Here is a 17,415-nt window from a genome sequence, read left to right as displayed (position 1 = left end):
AGGGGGCCGCGCGCTATAAACCCCGCGGGCCGGCGGGGAAGCGCCCAGAGCCGCGCCGAGCTCGCACAGCGCCGGGGGGCGGGGGCGGCCGCAAGCATGCATGTCAATGGCAAAGTGGCGCTGGTGACCGGGGCAGCGCAGGGCATCGGCAGAGCCTTCGTGCAGGACCTGCTGGAGAAGGGCGCCAAGGTCAGTCCGGCACCCAAGGGGGAGGGTGCGCCCGCAGCGGGGCTGCACCCAAGCGGGGGTGCTTGCTTGGATCGCCAGCCCCGGCTCCAAGCTCTCCCGTGCTGGGCGAGGAGGGGGAGGGAGCCGCTCCCCTGCGCCTAGCCCCTCTCCCCTGCAGCTACCTGCTGCGCTGGTGCCCCGAGCAAGTGCTGCCCTCCCCGTGAAGGCTGCCCTTCTCCTCCCCGCCTGGCCCTCCATCCCTGCCGCCCCACCGCTACCTCTTCTGTCCTCCCCGCACAGGTAGCGCTGGTGGATCGCAACGGGGAGGCAGGTGAGGAGAGCAAAGCCGCCCTAGACGAGCAGTTTGAGCCTCAGAGGACTCTGTTCATTCAGTGCGATGTGGCAGATCAGGAGCAGCTGAAAGGTAAAAAGAGGGAACCCGTCAGCACTAGGCACTCTCTTAACATGCAGCGACCTGAAAACCAAACCAGAAAAACAAAATTAATAATAATAAAGCTCCGGCTGCTGAACCAATAACTGTGCAGTGAAGGTGCGTGGAGCGCAGCCACCTCCTGAAGGCTTACAGGAGTGACTCAAGGAGGATTTGTTTCTCCGCAGGCAAACTGCAGCATGTTATTCCCACCCTGTGTGCCTTTGACTGGGTTACTTGGCACATGGTAAAGCGAAGGTAAAGGAGTCGCCCAGTATTGTGTGATACACACACAGACTCGCAGAAGTTTAGGGCTGGAAAAGACCTTGTGGGATCATCGCATCCAGCCTCCCTGCTCTGGGCAGCAAAGACTGCTGGGGTCAAATAACTCCAGAAAGGTGTGCAGCCAGCCACAGTTGCACACAAGCCTCTCTGTAAGATAGTGGCCACTATTTTTCTGAGGAAGAAATTCAAACGTTCAAGCTGAGATCCTGCCATTTTAATGAGGTTTCAGAGCAGGCTCGGTTGTGTTTTTTCACCTCACCAAATTGTTAATTCTGCTCGCAACTATGCTGTTTGCCAGTAGATACATCGTAGTCAACAGAGCCCATCTAGATTTCTGCAGCTCCTCACCTGGCCCTCGATGCTGAAGAGGGGGCATTGCTTTAAAGAGAGAGAAAACAGCATAATACTTTGAAAATAAAGGCCATCGTGAGGCTCTACAAGCATGTGCCCATCATATATACACCCTCATTCAAGAAATACACCTCATTATAATATAGTTCACTTTTGTGTGTGTGGCATGACACAACAGACAATCCCCAAATATTTCATAAGACCCATAGAATGTCAGGGTTGGGTTGTGTCAGTATTGGTGGTTTCATTCAGAGGTTGTGTCAGATTTGAAAAGAAAAAACAAGTTGGTATCACATTTGCTGAGGCGCTTTCCATGGAAAAGTATGTATCGGGCTTTAAATGGAACATTTCACTTTACTTTGGCTTCATAAATTCTATCAGCTGCTGCCTTAGTATGGGACACCCTTCTCAGCAGTAATGATAACTGATTTTAACTCCTATTATTTGGAGCTTGTCTAGGATGCAGTAGCTTGATGGTTCATTGCTTTGAGTTAGCATAATTATATTATACCTACTCCACAGTTAGGTTGCCTAAAAAAATAGATTCATGAATGATCAATCAATGAATTTAAATTAATGCTGCTAGCTTTAGAGCCTACAATATCTGGTCCTTGAATCTTTTACAGACAATAGCCCTAATCCTATAACTTTGGCAAAGAGAATCTGACTGACTTCCTGGTAGTCTAAATGGGGGCATGCATCTACCCTTCTAAAACAAGTTGCAAGTATTAGGGCCAGTATCTGCATTCACATACTGCAATGCTTTCAGGGTCCTGTTATCACAGCTGCGACCCTGCCATGCTCATGAAACTGCCTTCCCACCAAAACCTGGTCTGCTTTGCCCCATCCTACTTTTGCAAAATCACTTTCAACCATTTTTCCCTTCTAAGGAATTCTGGAATGATCACTTGGCCTGTATTTGTACCTGTCTTCCACTCCTTTTTATAAAGGATCTTCTGATTTGTTTGAATGGCTTTGGACTTTCAAAGGATGACATTGCGTGTTACTAAATTTGTTTTCATTCTTTTGTACAATGCCATGGGCATTGGCCACAGAACTAAGTACACAATATGCTACAATGATTACAAATTAATGCTAAGTATTATTGTACTACTTTCAGAAAAAAATACACCAGGCCAATTTGCATTTTGAAATTCTGGTGACAATGCTGGTTCACAGTGTCATTTTTCTTTTCTGTGGACACTAAACAGATGTGATCACTGCAGCCAGACAACCTGTTGCCAGGAATACACTGTATAATCTAATCAACTTTTATTTCAACAGAGCAGTACAAATAGTTGAAAAATATTCAGTTCTGTTCCCAATGTATGAACTAGAAAATTAAAGTTGGTCTAATTCATTTGCATAGTTTTATGAATACTACACCAATCATTAAGAGTGAGAATTTAGCAAAAGGTTTATTACTAGCTTATTGTTAAGGAAGAAGATTTTCAGCAATAAGTATCAGGGATAGTATTAGTGGGACTGTATAGAGAGCCTACTGAAAAACGAGTGAACCATAAATCCAAGTTTTAAAATTCTGGGATTTAATCAAGGCCCCTAAATAGCTTTCCAAAACTGCCTTGATTCTGCATGGTGGATCCCAACTAAATGAACCAGTAGTTCTGTTGTTGTAGCTAAAGGACTTCAGTTGACTTTGAGAGTGAAATATTGGGTCCCTGAGGAAACATAATTGGACAATGCCAGGTTCAGCGACTGAACAAAAAATTGGCAACAAAGTTAACAGAAAACAGAAAAAAACATAAAGCTAAAAATAGAGTCCAAAAATGTCAAAACATTTTAGTGATAGATAGCAGGAGAAGTTAGCTTAATGAAACCTTTGCTTTCACTTCTTTTTTAAAGTGATACGATGTTCACATGTTTAAAAACCAAGACTGTGTGGGCTCCTATAATGATGCCCAGCCTGAAAATGCCATGCAGTATATTAGTCAGCTACCCAATGATTGCCCTAACATGGGAGAATACTTCAGAACATAAAGCTGACTAGCATAATATAATATAATATACTCTATGTGACATAAAGCCGATAGCAGTATTTATCCATACGCCAATACAAGAGCATGGCAATGATGCCATTATACATTTGGAAATCTCTGGCTTGTAGAACGGCCCTCTAAGGACAATGGGAAATGTTCACTACTTCATATATCAGCCTTATAAGAGTGTGTGGTGGGGGCGGGGGGAGGTTGAGATGCTATTCTAGTTCCTTTAACCTACCTAAATATTGTTATTTGCTGTCAATATACTATACTTGGGGAATGGTTAGATCATTGCTGTAAGCATTTGTGAAACATTACCTGCTAAAACAGAAGATTTTTAATACACTAAGCAGAGCAGTAAATATATTTTATTGCATCCCATTTGTAATATTTTAAATGATGGAAAACAAGAGAGCTAAGGAATTTTCTCCCTTGGATTTTACTGTAGGAGCTTTCAATAAAGCAGTTGAACATTTTGGAAGGCTGGACATTTTGGTTAATAATGCTGGAGTGAATAATGAAAAGGACTGGGAAAGCACCATACACATTAATTTGGTAAGCATTCTCTGTTTTAAAATCTTCATGCTTCCATGCTGAATTTAGAAATTAGAGCTGAATTTTTTTAACTGGCCTAAAGGAGTTAGGCACCAAAATTTTGCTTAATTTTCTTCAGGCTCATCTTAAAACCACAGTTTATTGTTCTTGGCACAAACTAATGTGAAGTTCATGAGGTGACTATGTGCAGTAGATCTGAGTGTGTAAATTTTTTATATTTTTTCTTTGACCTAATGTCTGTATTGAGTGGGAGAACATTAAGAACAGAAATTACTACTTGAGAAGTGTGTTAGGTAGTATTTATACACCAAGGTTAGGACAGAAATTACACACAAACCAGTACAAATGATCAACAACCAGTTCAAATCCATATCACAACAGAAATTCAGTGCATATAAACCTTCAAAATAGCCAAAACCAGTTTAGGATAATCAATTCAGGCTTAACTGATTTAAGTTAAATTGGTTTACTGAACTTCTGTCCCAGATCCTCTCCAGATTCAAGTTAACTTATAGTCCTCCAGCATCCCAGGATGCTTCCCACTTCCCGTGTAAATCCCTGTCACAGGGTGGGCAGGCTAGCCTGAGAAGATTGAATTGATTCAGCCTCAGTCTTTTTGACTGTGTGTACTTAACCCAAGGATATCACTGTTTGAACATCATTCCATGGATCATCATGGAAAGCCCAAATATGCTAATCCTAACATCCTAACATAATCACATATATTAGTCTTAAATGTCCAGATATGGACAGTGTATGGCTGGATTCTAGGGAGCATTATAACTACATGCCAGGCCTCTACATATATATATGTATCTATACACACATACAGGTTTCCCTTGCTTTATGCAGGTTCTGCATATGCAGATTCACTCTTATGCGATGACCCTTATTATACACAAAATTCGTTATATGCAAGGTAAATTTGCTCTTATGTGATCAGCAGCAGGCAAGTCTGTGGGGGGAGGAGAAAGGGCCATTACAAATCACAATCCTTACATTCCTCCATCCATTCAAATATGTGTTGATTGTAATTCTCATTACAAACATATGTGTCTCTAAACCTAGAAAAAACACTGTTTTCTAGCTGAAAGCAACCATATAAAGGTTTATTACTTTATTTTCCACTGTCAAGAAAACATCATCTTCATTTATTTAGATGCAAAAGTTTGCCTTCTATGTTAATCTGTGTAGAAAAATGTTACAAAGAATGAATATTACTTAAAACTCTCTTAGATTAATCCTTTATCACAAACTACAAATAAACAGTATCAAGTTAGGGTGGAATAAAATGATGTTTATTACTACAGTAGAAAGCTAATTATCTGAATGCAGAACATGTCCCCGAACTGCATGGTATGTGATACAAGCAATATACATAAATAATTGAGAAAAAAATGAAATAAACTGACTTAATTTTATAAATTAGACATTATGTTTAATTAACCAAATACTGTGATTTTAATAGGGGTTTTGGTTACAATTAGTCCTGATTACTGATTCTCTCCTGTATCTCAAACTGAGAATGTAAGTAAACAAATTGTGTAAAATAGTAGTATTGTGTATAATAGGACCTCTTAAATGTTACATTTATACCAAGCTTAATTTGTTAATCAAGGCATAAATGGCAAGGGTGCTACATGTACACTTGATGTAATGTGCCATTAAATGGCAAATGAGCCATAAAAATGTTCCACATGTAATGTAGAACATTTTTATGGCTCATTTGTATAATGCCTTAAATTTAACACATGGCAGGGGCTGGCTGTCAGTTGATGGTTAACCCTGGCCCCAGGCTGCAAGTTGGGGAGCGGGGCTAGAAGTCTTCCCCAGCTGTGGACTATAAAGCCTATGCCTCACAGTTCTGGCCAGGCTTCTGGGGATCAGAAGCTCCCAGGAGGCTTTCAAGCTCCAACAGGGAAGCCCTTCAGCTCCCACTACTGGAAGTTGCTGACATGCTGTGCCAGACTGCACGAGGGCTGACTAGACTCCTTGGTATGGTCTTCAAGCCAGAGTCAACAATCAGCTGATTGCCAGCCTGGCTGGACCTGTAGGCACTCATCTTTCAACTTGCCTGTGCAGGAGGAGCCCATAATTATGGTTATGATTGTGATCCCAGGCTCCCCCTGAACAGGCAAGGAGTAATGGCACATCTGGGATCTCTGATCCCAGAAACACACCTCCGTTCATTCACATGTGGCATGGCAGGAGGCACAATTCTTAGGATCAGCTATCAGATCCCATTGCAGCACTGAATGAAACTGTACCTGAGGCCATAGTCCGAGAATGAAACATTCTTATAAACAAGAGCTACATAAAAGAATGTAATAGAGAGAAACACTTGTCATGCCATTTATAACATTAAGATGTAAACAGTAGCATGGCCTCAAGTTTGCACTAACACCCATTCCCAGAGTGTTTATTATAGCACTAATTAAGACTCATCAGTTATTATGAAGGTTTATCTGGCCCATATTTGAAGAATAAAATGTTCTGTACTGGTATAAAAAGGAAATGTGTTTAAGATCTTCATATACACCTTTTTACCCTTTCCACTGAGTTGAAGCACTTGCTGTCCATGAGCACTCACCTAATAAGACACTGTATATTTAGTGAGTTTATAAAAGAAATGTCTTTTGCACCTAAGTCCCTGTATGAGGGAATGTATGTCACCACTTGTTTGACTGCTATCTGAGCCTGTATGTCACCACTTGTCTGTACAGGGCTGTCATTCCAATTCCATCCCATAGAATAGCCTAGCTGTGTATACCAAATGGCTACTCTGTAACTGAAGTGGGTGGATAACACTTCCACCAGTATATTTTTATTACAGATTTTTTTTCAAATTAAAATTTCAAGGCACTTACACCATGTAAAAGTTTGTATCAGCTGTCTATTCTCTGATTATACTGCTGTACACTGGTGGTTGTTCTAGAGCAGAAGTCTCAGTGGGTTGAATTGCGAATTTATCTTCGAACTGTGGGGATATTCATATTTTCTTGAATATGAAAGTATTCATATTTACTTGAATATAAGATGATCCTGAACATAAGTGATCCCTTCCAATAATTAGATTCTATGTATGTAAAATCTATAAATTTGTTATAAATTATTATTTTTTTAGGTATAGAAACTAAGTATTGAAGGGTTGTTTTGAATCCTCTCATAGCCTACAACAGGGAAAGCAGTGGCTGGGGTGGGGAGGTCAGGCAGTCCCCTTGCCCTCTGCCCCTCCCACTTCTTCCTCCTGCAGCCTTCCTACCACACCCACCACCACCTGCACTCCCCGCCCAGCTCCCCAGAGCCTCTGCCCCTTCCCCTAATCTCCCCCAGTCTCTGCCTCGTCCCTACAGACTTCCCCAGTCCAGAGATTCTGTCTTTTCCTCCCCTGCTCCCCCCAGTCTCTGCCTTTTCTCTGTCCTTTCCCCTCCCACCGCCCCCCATACTGTCAGACATTGCTTGGGCTCTTCTGTCCTGGAGCACAGCACTTGAAAGCTCAGCCCTGGCCTATCCATCAGCTGGGCAAGGGAAGGAGTTGTCATGTGCACAGTGCCTAGGAGAGACCCAAGCCTGAGCTGGAGCTGAGCTGTGCCTGACAGTAAGGGGCAGGGAATGGGATGGGTGGAGGGGCAGAAGCTTCAGAGGGGAAGCAGAAGGGGCAGCTGCCCTGGGACTGACTGGTCCCAACCTGGGCTCAGGGCCAGAGTCAGAGCCACTTCAGCCACCTGCTCTCCCCTCTGCTTTGTATATGAATATAAGACATAGAGCTTTTTTCACATGCTGATGGGGTGGGAGCAGGGTGGGGGCTCACTTAAGTAAATATGGTATATGCTTCAGGGAATGCTTGTTTGGTTAGAGTGGATGGGGAAAAGTATCACTGCCCAACTCGTTGCACCTCTTTCCTTACCTCATTTCATATGGTTAGGTCAAGGATCTGGGTTCCTCAGAATCAAGTTCAAGTACAGAGGAAACAGGTGGGTATAGGTGACCTTTTTTGTGACTTAAGACTTTTTACTAATTGCCAGTATTTTCACTACTTATTGTAAAATGCATTCTTAAATGCCACTTCTCTCAAAGATTATCAAAATATGGATCCACTTGTGATAGAGTTTGGTAAGACATGGTAGCTTGTCAATTCTGAAACCTAGTTTTCTGCAGCCGTATTTAAATATTTGTATCTCAGAAATTAAAAATAGTGTCCTACTTGAAATATTTCTATAATTAGTCATTCAATTCCCTTCATAATTAATATAAGAAATATGCAGTCGGTTCCACTGAGGAGTCTCATTATCCCACAGAAATTTTAAAGTTTTTCAGGGTAATCTCAGTACTATTCCTGAAAAAAAGAAAACAAAACAAAACAGAAAAACAAATGGACTTCTAAATGACAACATCTATATATGTGACAGGTTAAAGAAAACTCATAATAATTATGAGGATGATACTATTTTTACAGGCAAAGATTGATTTTTTTTTTTTTATGATTATTTTGAAAATCAGCACTCCTACAACTTAGAGTACATTCTTATTCTTTTTGACTTCTTAAAGTCCTAAGAGAGTTTCATTGGGCTGGGCACTCTTGGGAAACACCAGGCTGCCCCCCATGAATAGGGCTGTAGTCTACATCTTATTCAATACAAGGGATCTCCATGTGTATTACCCCTTACTACTCTACCATATGCCTTTCTTCTAAGCATTACTTCACCCCTGCTTGCTAATTCACCTCTAGGATATTTTGCACTGTGAAGAGTGTGATTCACAAGAAGAAATGAGTGACACAGGTGCAGTGCCAAGTCAAATGGTCTGAGTTCGTAAGAGGGTTCTAATTATGTCAGGACATGACTTACGATGTTTTTTTATTTTGATTATAATACAGACAGTTCAGAGTATACACGACTATACTTACCCACCTATATTTGCATATGCAATCAGGTAGTCCACGCACGTTAATATAATTATTTGTACCCATTAATTAGTCTTATACAACTAATTGGTGTATCATCATAGGTAGGGCATTCTATGGGTAATTAAAACATTGGTTAAATTTTCCACCCAAGTTAAAGTTGACCCAAGACCTTGCCATTTTTTTTATCTGAACAGATAACTAACATCACTCAGTAAAAGGTTGTAGTTCTAAAGAAGTTTTTTTTCCTAATGAGCAAATGTCACCAAGACATTCTACAGCTGTTCTTACTCAGAACAAGAAACGAAGAGACTACATAACACGAACGCCCCTCACTGTTCAGGCTTTGATGGTGTCTTGTAGTGTGGTGTTTTTTGATACACATTATAGAATTCAGGTACTACTAACTAAAGCTTTCTTCAAGAAATTGTCACCTGGAATTTGGTGCTTAAGTCTTTTTGTGGATCTGTTCCTAAGTTACTTGCCCATGTTCACATACGAAATCTGAAACTGAAGTCCCCAGTGAGCACCCTAGTCTTTCCTTACTAAAAAGATATACAGGATTAGGCAGAAGAATGGATTACTAGAATATTTCCTTTTTTTGCTACAAAGCCAGTTTTCACATCCTGCTAGGTGTCTCTCAGCATCAGGCAGAAAGTAAAGAGGAAAACTAACCAGTAACCTGTGGATATCTGGCCACAAAAATACCACATAAAACACCACATACTGGGCAAATTTTATTACAGTTTTCAGATTCAGTTCAAAGGAAGTCCTTGAAGACTTCCTTTGCTGTAGACCAATATTAAAGTAGTTCTATGAGCACACTTCAGCACCAGTATGCATTTTGCCTAGATCCAGCTGACACTTTCAGACCCAATATATTCATCCACAAAATACATATTTTTAAATGAAAGTCAGTTTTTGAAAGCTGTGTATGCTGGCTACGCTAGTTTATGACAAACCTAGAAATATATACTTTTAGTTTTCTGTAACATTGTTAATAGTTTAAACAGCCAACATCTAAAAATCTATTTCATTTTTATTAAGATATAGAAAACAACATTGGGAAAACAGAATTTCCATTGTGAATCAGACCAGTAGACATTTTTCCTCAAATGATAGCCAGAGCATAATACTAAACTAAAAATAGCATAAAACATAATACCTGTAGGCAATTGCAGAATACTCTATAGAAGAGAAACAGAAATAAGATTGATTCCTAATGATCAGATGGAGACCAACTTGTTTTATCTTTTCAATTTTAATAAAATTTTGCTGTATGACATTGGACAAGTCACTTACATATGTACTGTGGGGTATTTCTGGAACAATCAATAAACAAATTTTGTGAACTTCAGGATGTAATCTCTGGTTAGTTTTACTCAGACATAAAATGGATGTGTTTGATGCATCTAAAGTGTGGTGTGGCTTAAATAAAATACTTTTGGACTTACAAAACAGCTAAAACATATGTATAAAATATTCTATTTTGAATGTCCCATGGAAGTATGAGGTTTAATTTATTCTAGTTTGTATAACTACATAGGTTAATAGGTTATAGAAAATTCTTTTTGGTACTTAAAATTAGATATGTACATACATAAATGTTGCTATTTGTCTCAATGACATTACTTACACAGGGTATAGCAAACATTCTCTGCCCCAGCTTAAAGTACAAAGTACAAAGGCAATAGTCAATACTGTACAGAACAACATAAATCAGAACAAACACATAATGGGGTGTGGTCTTTACAGCCAGAATATTTCACAGAACCGGTTGGTCTTCAAGAGCCTTTAAAAGCATACAGGAAACTTCTTGGTGAACACTAATTTAGAGGGCATGAAAGAAAGCAGTCAAGGATAGAAGTAGACCAAGAGAACAGTCAAGAGAAGGCTGATCAGACTATAAGAGAAAAAAACCTGAGGATTCGGCCACTCAGTGAAGTATCTCCATCAGTGGAGTACAGGCAGGCTTCCTCTTAATCATTCTCTTCCTGGTCCCATGACTCTTGCCCTTCCTCGCTTCAGCAGGAGGGGCAATCAGTGTCTTGGGTCCAAACCAGTCTGTAGCCTGGTGGTCAGTGCACTCCCTTAGAAAACAGAAAAGTATATGGGCTTGAACCCCTCAGGCTGAAAATGGCCTAGAGCTGAGATATCTCACTTCCTGGGCAAGTGCTGTAACCTCTAAGCTATGTGGAATGTGGCATCATTATCACCATGATACTTAGCCACTGAACTCAATGCTGTCAGGCATGTCTAGGTCTGAGCATGCCTACTGATTAGACCCCTACTAATTAGGTATGGAGACAGCTGTTTTGAGAATCCCAAACACATTTAGGAAAGAGATGGCAGCTTAGATACTCAGGTCAGCCAAAGTTATGTCACCTCAGAACATGCCCAAAGCACCAAGGCATGTTTTTCCTGAAAACGTAGGTGCTTAGGGGGTGCTGAGTACCTGACCAGGCCATGCAGTTTCTGTGACTCATTCTGTTGGGTTTAGGTTCCTAAATTCTGTTTAAATCCAGTTTTACTACTTCTACAAAATTTCTGCCTGAGGGCTTGTATAGACCATGTCAGTGGCAGATTCTAGCTAGAGTAGGACTGAGCATGACCCACCTGTCCAAGTCTGCTGATGCATTCCAAAACCAGAGGTTCACACATAAAGTCACCCCAGACTTATATCCAGTGTCTACTCTTAGGCTCTTGGCTTCCATTGGATCTGCAAGCAAGTTCTGAGGATGAGCCTGGAGCTTTGAGTTCCTGGATGACCCTCTGGTTCAGGAGAGCATCAGCAGATTCCAGTTCGTGGAACATGCTCAGTCCTTTCCTTTCTGATGCCATATAGACAAGCCCTAAGACACTTTTGAAAATGAGACTTAGGCTCAAAGTGGTGCAGTGCCTAAAGGCTGAAAGAGCATCTATGACTGAAGCCAACAGAAATAGCTACATTGATTTAATTTGCAGTAGGATTAAGCCTCATGTTTCCTTACAGAAAAACGCCGAACTCCTATTCCACCTTTAAGACTCCCTAAGTGGTATGTGGGTGCCTAAGTGTAGTACTGTACCATTCAATGCTACTCAAATCACTTAAAATGTTCTTGCGTCTTTTGCAATGCACCTTCATTCCAACCTAAAAACAAAGCAACAAAAAAATGAGGAGAAAGAAGAGGCACTTACCTTTTGCATTAAGCTGCCCAATTTTTACATGGGTGGTTTTTCAGGGACTTTAGCAGGGTGGAACAGGATTGCATTTAGGTACCTTAGAAGTGAAATAGGAAATTGAGCCTTTGTTCCCTGGGTACTAATGTGATGAGTCTAATCATGCTTCAGTTCTTAAAACAGAGGAATGGTAAATTGGGTTTTTCAGTGACATGACATTTTTGGACCCTCATTTAACTTTTGGATGCATAATTACACCACCCTTTAAAGACACGTTTAAAAAAATTACATTATACATGTAAAGCTATAGTCATAGTTTCATAGATGTTGGGATCAGAAGGGACCTATTAGACCATTGAGTCCGACCCCCTGCCCTGGGCACAAATGAGTGCTGGGGTCAGATGACCCCAGCCATGTGTCTGTCCAATCTCCTTTTAAATACCTCCAAGGAAGGGGACAGCACCACCTCCCTTGGAAGCTTATTCCATATTTTGGCAACCTTCACTGTAAAGAATGTTATCCTGATGTCCAGTTTAAATTTGTTCTCTTGCAGTTTGTGGGCATTATTTCTAGTTACCCCAACAGGTGACCTGGTGAGCATTGTATCCCCTATTTCTTGCTGCACCCCCCTAAGCACTTCAGGTTACAGTGGTTTTTATGAATATGTACCATAATTATCGCTCTTCAATTTAGGTTGCTTTCTGCCACCATACTAGGGGCCCCTCACTGGAAACATTGCTAGCCTCTGCTGGTGCTTGTCTGCTCCAGGTGAGCACTAACCCAGCCCCACCTCTGGGCTATCACAGATAGGAGACAGAAAAGGCTCTGTGTCCTCCTTGTGCAGACAGGTAGGGGGAGATGGGTCCATGTGGTAGGCATGCTCCCTTCCCTCCTTCCTACCTGAGCCTCCTGACAAGGGCAGCCAAAAGCTGCAGCATGGGGTTACACAACCAGCTTTTCACTGCTCTGGGAACTGGGAAGGTGGGGCAGGAAGAGAAGGGAGCCCCTCTGCCATGCAGACCTGGCCTGCTCCACCCCCACCTTGAGATCCCAGCCAGAAAACTGTGGAAAGGGGCCCTCACGGAAAGAGGGGACTCCCTTCTCCCCCAGCCCCAGTTTCTAGTGTAGCAAAAATCCAGCTGGGAAGCCCCATACTGCAGCCCCTGCAGCAGGGAGGGACCTCCCTTGCAGACGTAGTCCAGCCCTTACCCCTCCCCGAGACCCCCAGCCAGCAGGCTGTGAGAGGGCCTTCACAGCAGGGGTGCTCCCATCCCCTTCTCTCCCCCAGCCGCTATTGACAGTTGCCAGCTGGTGGGGGAGCAGGGTTGGCTCCAGCAGGCTCCTGGGAGGCATGTGGGTGCACCCGCTACCTGCTGGCCTTGGCCATTGCAGGCAGGCACCAAGCCTCACCATTGAATGGTGAATGTCCGTTTGATTCATTCACTTGAAGTGCAATAGTTAGAGCATGTCTGCCAGGGGCTTTTTGCATGTCTATACTTAACCTTAGTAATCAAGCCTGGATTCTTGAATAAAATATATTAAGGATTTCATGTTTTAATTTTTCACTGAACACCTCAATGGCAGCCTTAGAAAATGGGAAAACAGGTGCCTATCAGCAAAAAATAGCAATAGTCAAAAGATAAATATGCATCTATAATACACTTGTAATTAATATGCATATATAGAGACTTTGCTCAAGCACAGAAGAGGCTCATTATTATTCAGAACATAACAGTATTAAATGGACATTTGCAGTTTCACCTTTTTTACCTCCCCATCAGTTTGATAGCTTTATATATACATCATATTATTTATTCCACTATTTATACAAAGTGTGAAGGTAAAACTGCCTCTGATTTCAAAGGTGAAATTTTGTGTTTCCTAAATGAAACCTGGCTAATGCCAAACTTGCCAAGTGTATCATCCTGCAAGGTATTTCATAATTCAGTCCTGCATGGAACATAACCAAATAATAGTGAACTAAATCTTGCTTGTCTTGAGTTCATAAACACAAGGCAATCACATCTTGAGTTCAAAAACACAGGCTCCTGAAGGCAATCATATCTTCAACTTAACTAGCTCCACTAGCTCAAATTAGTATTATCACGGTCGTTTTCCATTTTGCTAACAACTTTGATTTTGCAGCAGAAAGCAATGGTACTAATAAGCATAGGCAGAATATTTGACACAGTCTAGGCATAGCCTTAAGCATTTCCCTGAAACTGTTTACATTCTGTTACCATATTTGTTTAGCAATAAATGCTGTCCTTTATTTGGCAGTCAGGCAGTTTCAAGGAGGAAAAAAACAACTTGCACCTTTTGGATGTTGTTTCCAGAGACATCTCAGTGGTCCCTCTACACCTACTAAGGAAGAGTGCTTGAAATCAGAAAATTTTATACTAGTGACATGTAAACTAATCCTGATATTTCATGACTAGAGACCACTGATCTTTTAAAAGAGTACTTTTACATTCATGTCAAAATGTGACCTTAAAACTTTGTATAAGACAAATAGCTGAGGATTTATTTAGCAGTACTGGAGACCTTTTAAGTAAGCAAAAGGAAAAATTCTTAGTACAGAAGAAAAGTAAAGAAAATGATGTGAACAACTTTTTAAGATGGTCTTAAATATACAAAGCCCACTAAACCAAAAGATCTTTGTCAACATATACAGGAACAATTCTAGGAAAGTTATGACTTACCAAGAGTTTGTGGTAATAAGTGTAAGGCAAGAATGCATTATGTGCTCACAGTTGCTCAAATTGATCCATAAGGAAGGTAACCAGGGAATTTTGTGTACAAATGATAAAACACATTTGCATAAACGTGAATTTGCTGGTGAGGGTGCATGCTAAGTTCATCACAATGGAAGAAAAAAGATAGCTGTCAGTAGATATAGCAAAACAAGTTGGCTTGTTAGTCAGTATGAGGGAAATAATATACATGGTTATCAATGTCTTAAAAGACACTATCAGAAGTAACTGAAAAACATTAGAAGGAATAAGTAATTTTACCTATATATAGGAAGTAAGACTTGCAGTGATGGTAACACTGTGCTAGATGCCAAATAATGAACATTTAAAATATAAAAATAAATCACAAAAATTGAAAAGATATGGCAAAGCAGCATGATCAATTGATACAAAAATAAACATGTTCAAGACTAGCATCATGTCTATCCTCTTTTATGGAACAGTTTCATAGAAATCCACAAGACTAATTGACAAGATGACCAACAAATTCCAAAGCAAATGCTTTCATAAAAATCAACAGAGTCCACTGGAAAGAGTATCTTACAATATCAGGAATTCTAAGTGGAATGAAGCAACTGAAAGTATCAGACATAGCAAGAGAATAAGGACAGACATAATTAGGACATGCTTTAAGAATGCTGCCTAAAAGACTTCTAGCTTAAGTAGTACAGTAGTTATAAGTATCAGTTATTCTGCCCAAGGGAGATAAATCCCTACGTTCCATCTAATGCTATTTTCTATAGTCAGGGACCTACCTAAATCACAGTGGAAATTCATGGTGCAGCAACACCATTAATCTGCCTCTTTTTGCCACATGACCCCCTCTCCCCCCACTGCTGAGTGGCTGGGAGGCAAAAACAGCAGTATTAATTGCTTCTCAGTCACTCAGCAGCAGGGGAGGGGGGTGGGAGCAGTGAAAATGGTAAGATTAAAGGCGTCATGAGCTTCCACTGCAGTTCAGGTAGGTCCCTATCTATAATTCTGTGGACACCATTAAAAAAAGAAAATAAGAGCATCGCGTAGGGAAACATTATGTAGAACAACAGAGGAAGAAGCCAATCCATAGACATGACACTCAACAGTCTGAACATGCTGGCACAATGAGAGTTAGGGTATTTAATTGTGTGTTAGGCACCTAAATGCCTCTGAGCATCAGAAATTAAGTAGCTTGTTTGAAGTCACACCAAGGGCAACATCTACACGTACCTACTAATGTGCAACAGTAAACTCTAGAGCTTATTGCTCCAGAGTTTATTGCTGCCAGGCACCCATCTGCATGTGTGCCCACAAGTGCAACACATTGAGCCAGGTTGGTCCCAGGGGCTCACCCCAGCTCAATGAGCTGTGAAGGGGCTGGCTGGAGCATGAGAGTGTTTCAGTACAGGGTTAGTTGGCAGGCAGCACCCTCACTGAAGCGCTCTCATGCCTGAGCCAGCTGACATACTGTCTACACACGTGCTGCAAAGTTTTTTTACTCTGCAGAGTAAATTAATCTACTCTGGCCTAATAGGGGCACATGTAGATGCTGAGACATTTACTGCATAGCTAATTAGTTAACTGTGCAGTAAACATCTGTAAACATACCCAGAAAGTCTCCTGTGGACTGAAGAATTTAGACTTTGTTACATATTAATTTTAGGCAGCCCCTGGAGCTTTAACCCATGGATAGTCCATACATCAACACATGAAATTAGTTTTAAGCACCCTTTAGGAAGCTTAAAGTTATACCACTCCAGCCTAGGTTTATCTCCAATCTGTGTTACCCAGCTCATGTTACACTAATGTGTGAATGAGCACTCTAGGCTACACATTAGTGTAAACACCCCATATACTCACCCTCCCCCACTGGCTTGGATCAGGCCAACTGCTCCCCCACCTCTGTTCAGGCTGCAATCCCCCACCCCCTCTCCTGCCAGCCCAGATCAGGCCCAGTGCCCCCCCACTCCTGTCCCCGTCCAGCCCACGTCACCCTGCTGTCTCCCCACCTCCTCAGATAGAGGCCACTATTCCCTGCCCCCCTTAACACCCCAGATCCCTCCCCCAGCTTTTGGCTGCTGGCACTGTCCTAAATGAGCAGGCAGGGAAGGAGAATCCATCTATCTGGCCGCCATGGCCACTACCGTTCTCTGAGCTGGGCTTAGACTGGAGAAGAGTGGCAGCCCAGCAGCAGCAGTGGCAGGGGCTGGGAAGAGCCCCTGGGGACAGAGGGGCAGCCTGGAATGGTTGGAAGGGAGGGAGTATTCTTACCTTTCAGTCCTCAAGGACCCTGCTGGCTTGAATTTATGACTTCTCCAAATTCGAGCTAGCGCTAACACCTGTCAACATTTGAACAACTCAAAGTGCAATGTGTAAGAAAGCCCTGTAATTTTTGTGTTTGGGGGTCACAAACTAGCTCCCAGTATTGACTGGGAATTAGTATCTCTGGCCGTGTGTAGATGAAACAAGAGTCATGTGTGCACGGCACATTAAAGCCGGCTAAATGCTTTTGCACCTCTTTAATGGTGTTGGTGTTTGCATGTCTCAGTGGTGTATTGCGCATTAATTCCAGTCGCTGTAGGAAATTCACTGGCATAATATGCTTTAAATGACTTGGGGTGCAGCAAACTAAAACTCCTTCGAAGAGTTTTAGTTTACTGCCCCTACAGCCGTGAAGCATAGCATCAGGCTCCATGCAGCTCTGCAGGAAGCCCTGCAGGCAGCCTGGCAGCCCAGGAAAGCAGACTCTGCTCAAGAAAGGCAGCGAGCCTGATCTTGCCCCCCCTCCCCAGCCCCCCTGGAACCTGTGTGGCAGCAACACTTGTCCCCCCCCCC

General features: G+C 41.9%; 1 protein-coding gene across 1 annotated transcript in view; it reads left to right on the top strand.

Moving 5' to 3' along the window:
* Window positions 1-30: 30 nt before the first annotated feature.
* Window positions 31-17,415, top strand: part of HPGD (hydroxyprostaglandin dehydrogenase 15-(NAD)) — a 38,848-nt gene continuing 21,463 nt past the window's right edge. Inside the window, exons 1-3 of the mRNA XM_019521795.1 lie at window positions 31-189; window positions 469-592; window positions 3,683-3,789. Coding sequence (XP_019377340.1) covers window positions 97-189; window positions 469-592; window positions 3,683-3,789 — 324 coding nt within the window. The 5' untranslated portion in view covers window positions 31-96. The remainder of the gene's footprint in view (window positions 190-468; window positions 593-3,682; window positions 3,790-17,415) is intronic.

Source organism: Gavialis gangeticus, unplaced genomic scaffold (assembly GCF_001723915.1).
Source record: "Gavialis gangeticus isolate Ggan-Ray unplaced genomic scaffold, GavGan_comp1, whole genome shotgun sequence".
Lineage (NCBI taxonomy): Eukaryota > Metazoa > Chordata > Crocodylia > Gavialidae > Gavialis > Gavialis gangeticus.
The sequence above is the reverse complement of the archived record's forward strand: the minus strand, read 5'-3'. Positions and strand labels throughout refer to the sequence as shown.